At 51.6% G+C, this 5,041-nt stretch overlaps 1 protein-coding gene across 2 annotated transcripts in view; it reads right to left on the bottom strand.

Annotated features, from left to right (window-relative positions):
- MYZAP (myocardial zonula adherens protein) overlaps window positions 1–5,033 on the bottom strand; it is a 96,264-nt gene extending 91,231 nt beyond the window's left edge. For both annotated transcript variants that reach the window (XM_023729670.1, XM_023729671.1), the window contains exon 1: window positions 4,910–5,033. In XM_023729670.1, the coding sequence (XP_023585438.1) occupies window positions 4,910–4,981 (72 nt within the window). In that variant the 5' untranslated portion in view covers window positions 4,982–5,033. The remainder of the gene's footprint in view (window positions 1–4,909) is intronic.
- Between the last annotated feature and the right edge of the window lie 8 nt (window positions 5,034–5,041).

The following is a 5,041-nucleotide window of genomic DNA, read 5'->3' as shown; positions in this document are numbered from 1 at the left end:
TAGTCTGGTGAGAAGTGTCCCGGAGTCCCACTTTCCTGTCAGGGCTGACGGCTTTGGGCCGGATGTGACCCACGGGCGGTAGTCTGGTGAGAAGTATCCTGGAGTCCCACTTTCCCCTGGCAGAGCTGACCCAGACAAAACTCACAGACAGGAGGCTGACAACCTCTCCTTGTTCTCTCTGCCTCACTTCTGCACCAGGCACATGAACGTGCCCTCAAATGCCGAGATATCCAGAGAGTAAACGAATGCATCCAAGGATACCAGTGTGACCGGGAGTATCGCTACCCTGCTGCCCCACCCCCTTGCCCTTCACCACCAGGCCAGAGTGACCTTCGGCAACACTGCCCAGGGATGGCTGCGTTCCCAGACGGCCGTGAGTGGAGCGCAGCGGGTAAAGCAGTGGCTGGAATGCTAGAAGTGCCCGGGGAGGGGCCTGACAAACACTGAAGCTGTTCCCCCCGCTCAGAGGTTCTTACTCAGTTGGTCTGGGGTAAGGCCCGAGCATGCGGCCCCTGGGTGTTTCAAAAGGTTCAACACTCTACTAGCCAAATGGTTAGCGATTCAAACTTGGCCAGAGGCTCCTCAGAAGACAGGCCTGGTGATCTGCTTCCTAAAGGTCACAGCCTTGAAAACCCTATGGAGCAGTTCTACTCTGCACACATGGGGTCGCCATGAGCTGGAATCCACTCCACGGCAACTAACAGTAAGTAGATATTTTAAGCTTCCCAGAGATTCTGTGTCACCTGGGCTGAAAACCACCGACTTAGCCAGAGGAGTCAACGTCTAATTGGAACAGGACAGGACAACCAGGGTCTGGGGGGCCTTCCCGGAGCCGTCAGACTCCTCACCTGGGCCGGTTCATCCATCCACGTGGCGCCTGTGTCCTGCTCAGGTGGGGGTAGGCTGACGGACCAGCTTTATCCCAAGACGCCTCTTCCTGTTCCCTCATTGGCCAATGGAACGTTCAGTGTGGCTTTCTAGGACCCTGGTGAGACTTGGCTTTTTCAGCCCCTATTACACCAGGATGGGAGAGGAGCCTCGCCCCTCTCCCAGGTAGTGTATCTAGGTGATACGAGCAACGATGGGGCGCTCAGGCCTGTGGGGAATTGTGGACAAGAGGGGTTCAGGGCAGGAGTCCTGCAGGAGACGCACAAATGAAGGCAAAGAGGCGAGAAACAGCATCGAAAGCTGGGGAAATGGCAAGTCATTTGGAACATCTATAAAGAGTATGTGTGGAGAAACCCACACCCGTTGCCGTAGAGGAACCCGACAGGACAGAGTGGAACCGCCCCATAGGGTTTCCAAGGAGCGGCTGGTGGATTTGCACTGTCGACCTTTTGGGTAGCAGCCATAGCTCTTAACCACTGCGCCACCAGGACTCCAAGAGCATATGTGTCTTGGGTGAATCCAGTTTCCCTAAGTGCCTCCAGAACTCCAGTCTGAAGGTCCTCCATCCGTCTCAGCAAGACCGATGAACAAAAAAAGCATGGAGGTTGGGACATGTTTTCTGAGCCTGCAGTTGTCATTTTTAGTGGCACGAGCTTTTTGGCTAAGCCAAAAGCTCTCAATTTAGGCTGTCAGGGGCTGGCTCAGGAGGGCCCTGGGGAAGAGCTGGCCTTTTCTCGGTGCAGTGCCCCCCAACCACCCCATCCTGGTAGTTGCTGCAGTTGCTTCCTCCCGCCAGACTCCGAGGTCCAACAGCATCCTGTGTCCAGCATGTTACAGGCTGGTGTGCACAGATGTGTCTGTGTTCTGGGAAAGGGAAGTGAGGCAAACACCTGCCAGGCCCATTCACAGGGCAGCTGCGGCGAACCTTTCCTTAGGGCCAATCAGGAAGAAACAGAACAGAGGAGAGCGGTGCATCGGCCACGGCATGGTGACTGCAGTCCCGTTCCCGCTTTTAACAAAAGAGGCCTTTGCCAAATGGAAAGGTACATCACCAAAGGCAGCCTAGGAGATAATCCTTCTACCCTTATGCCTTTTTTTTTTTTTTTTTTTTTGGGTATGTGCCAATGAGAGTCCACAGCACCAGTAACCCCAGCCAACAATCTCCTCTATCAGCAGAGCGCGGTGCTGGATTAAACCTCAGACAGGTCTGTCTTCTCACGCCACCCTCACCGAGCGGCGTAACCAAAATATATGGCTGCATAAAGCAACAGGTGCCTTCCCCCAAAGCGCACAACCTGGCCACACACCTGACCTTTCCTTTCAAAGGCTCATTCAGCAGGATTAAGTGGCGTTTACAAAATTCCTTTCAAAATCATGAAGAAATGTCATTATTTTTTAAAAATGTATCCCCCTACCCCGCAAAGTCATCACTCTGGAGAAGGTTATTCTCCAGCCGATTTATCTTCCTGCTGTTGCCACAGATAAAACTATTTTTAGCCGTGCAACTGGTTTGCAGGCTTCTTTTACATTTCACAATCTCTGCGGTAGGCATCCATAAACGCCTCTCGGAGCTTTGCTTATCACCTGACAGAAATCACTCCCTCCGCCTCTTTTTTCCTCCAGGGATGATTTCAGATAGGAAGGAAGTACAAATTGCAGGTGGCAGCATGAAACGAGGCTGACTGGTAGCACCCTGGTCTGGCAGCACTGCCCTTGATAGCCGACCCAGAGAACTCCCTGTTCAGCAGCAGCTGTCACCCCCATCTCTGGCTGGCCTGACCGTCTGGACTAACTTGGCCTGCTTCCCCTACAGGGCCTGATTTGATAAGGTCTCTGCCTGAACCAGAAATGTAATTTGAACAGCTAACATGTCATTGTTCGACCAGCATCAGAGAGGAAAGAGGGGATGGTTCCGACTTTACCGAAAACTTTCCATTTCAAGAACCGTTTTAACGATTACTTATTTGTCAACAATTTTATTTCCCAGATATCCTGTTCTTGATTTTCTAAAAATTTGTGTTTTGCCTTAAAGCAGATCCAACGTGTCACTGTCATAAGGTATATGTCATGTGTTCCATTTAGACGGAACAACCTTTCCTTTTAGCTTCCACAGAACTTTGTAAACACTCTACCCCACTATAACAATCATCACTTTGGACGAGAATAACTGGAGATAATGTCTGCCTCCACAGGTAGAATGGGCCCTAATGGACCTGTGCATCACTGAAGATCTATGAATATTTTTAATAACTCAGTTAATCTATAACGTCACAGATTCCTGCCCATGACCACACAACACACAGTACCTGTGACATCTGTGGATCATGAGCAGAGCTGGAAGCCATAGAGACAGGATGAGCTCTAGAGCCGCTAGATGTCTTCTCTCCAGAACAAGTACCAGTGTACACGCTCGGTCCTGCAGGGTCTGATTCAGGCCCTACAACCTCCAGTTCCAAAGCATTTCTGTCATCTTATTCCAAAGGCAAAGCCTTCTTGATAGTGTGTCCCACTGTGCCAGACACCAGACCCTTTATAACTAAAACCAAAAACCAAACCCATTGCCGTCGAGTCGATTCTGACTCCTAGCGACCCTGTAGGGCAGAGTAGAACTGCCGCATAGAGTTTCCAAGGAGCAGCTGGTGGATTTGAACTGCCGGTCTGCTGGTTAGCAGCCAGAGCTCTTAACCACTGCACCACCAGGGCTCCTTTGTAACTAAAGAAATGCTCAAAAGTAAATATTTGAGAAAAAAGAAATCTCCAGAAATGATATCTGGTATACTAATCACATTTGTATTGACACACAGTATGGCTCTGGCCACCCCGACCAGTCACACCTCTGGAGGACGACTTACAGGTCCCACGCTTGGCCCTGTGGTTGGAAAACCACTTGGAACTAATGTGGATTTTGCTTTATGAATCTAACAGTTAGACAACTAGCGTTCATCAGCCTTAACTGGCATAGCATACACACACAAGAACCAAACACTTAGCCCACACCCAAGAGTAAAACAATGCCTTTCTTCTAGAGCCAAAGAAAGACAGCACACAAGGTAACTTACCAATCATTTGGCTAAGGTGTGTAAAAACAAGCAAACAAACAAAGCATGTCTACAAGACTACGAAATAGACTGGAGCACCAAACGGAGCTTAGGTTTGGACTCAACCATCTGGTTACCCAACCCTAGGGAAAACGCGATTAGAGAAGTCTCAGCCCAAGTAAAGAGGCACCATAGTAAGTATTGAATATCTTGATAAATGGATGAACTAAGAAGCCACCAGCGAAGCCCCTGGCAGTGTGCTCTGAGGCGCTGATCTTGGGAGAGGCAAGGAATGTGAAAGATACATCCTGCAGGCGTCTAGCGTTTCTTTCACATGACATCTGGAGAGGTGAGAAAAGAAGCAACAAGTATTGTAGGGAAACAGTGCACTTCCAAAAATGCAGCCTCCCTGGAGATGGTGCCCAGAGCTTCCAGGGCTACCTCTTCTGCCGCTGTGCTAATATTTATATCAGAAAGAAAAAGTGATTTCCATAAACCCAAGTCCCACACAACTGGGCTCCTGGGTGGCCCCGCTGCTGACCTCTAGTTTGTAATGTGGCACCCACCTTAGGTAAGCCCACCCCAGAATCGGTATTATCTGATCACCAGTGGACACAAAGGGAAGAGGGGAAGTTTACACGTTAAACACATTTCATTACCTTTGGGTCTCAAGGTAGGGACACTGCAGAAATGTCCCCCATAGGTCTCCTGCTTCTTAAACTTGGCTTGACCGGGAGGCAGGAAGAAGAGGAAATCTCTGGGAATTCCAGAATGTCCCCTAAGTCCTCTCCGGCGAGCCAGTGGGGCGCCCCTGGGGCGTCGAGAAGAAGGGTCCCGGCCAGGGCTGGGACAGGACAGGAGCGTTGTTCCCAGGGTGGCCCAGGACCAGCTCGCGCGCGTGACCCTCTCTACCCTCCTACAGCGGGATGCCTGGACGGGGAAGGGGGGTCGGAGCAGCGGCGGCTCCGGCCTCAGCTACTCACCCTCCTGCTGGGCTTCCCTGGCGCCCCGGCGCCGCCCGCGAGCAGGGTGACGGTGGACGTGGAGCGCAGCATCCCGCGAGGCGCTCGGCGCAGGCGGTACGGCCGCTGCTCCCGGCGGGCGGGCAGCCGGCG

Source organism: Trichechus manatus, unplaced genomic scaffold, assembly GCF_000243295.1.
Source record: "Trichechus manatus latirostris isolate Lorelei unplaced genomic scaffold, TriManLat1.0 scaffold00030, whole genome shotgun sequence".
In the NCBI taxonomy this organism is placed as follows: Eukaryota; Metazoa; Chordata; class Mammalia; order Sirenia; family Trichechidae; genus Trichechus; species Trichechus manatus.
Note: the sequence above shows the minus strand (reverse complement) of the source record. Positions and strands in the feature narration are given on the sequence as shown.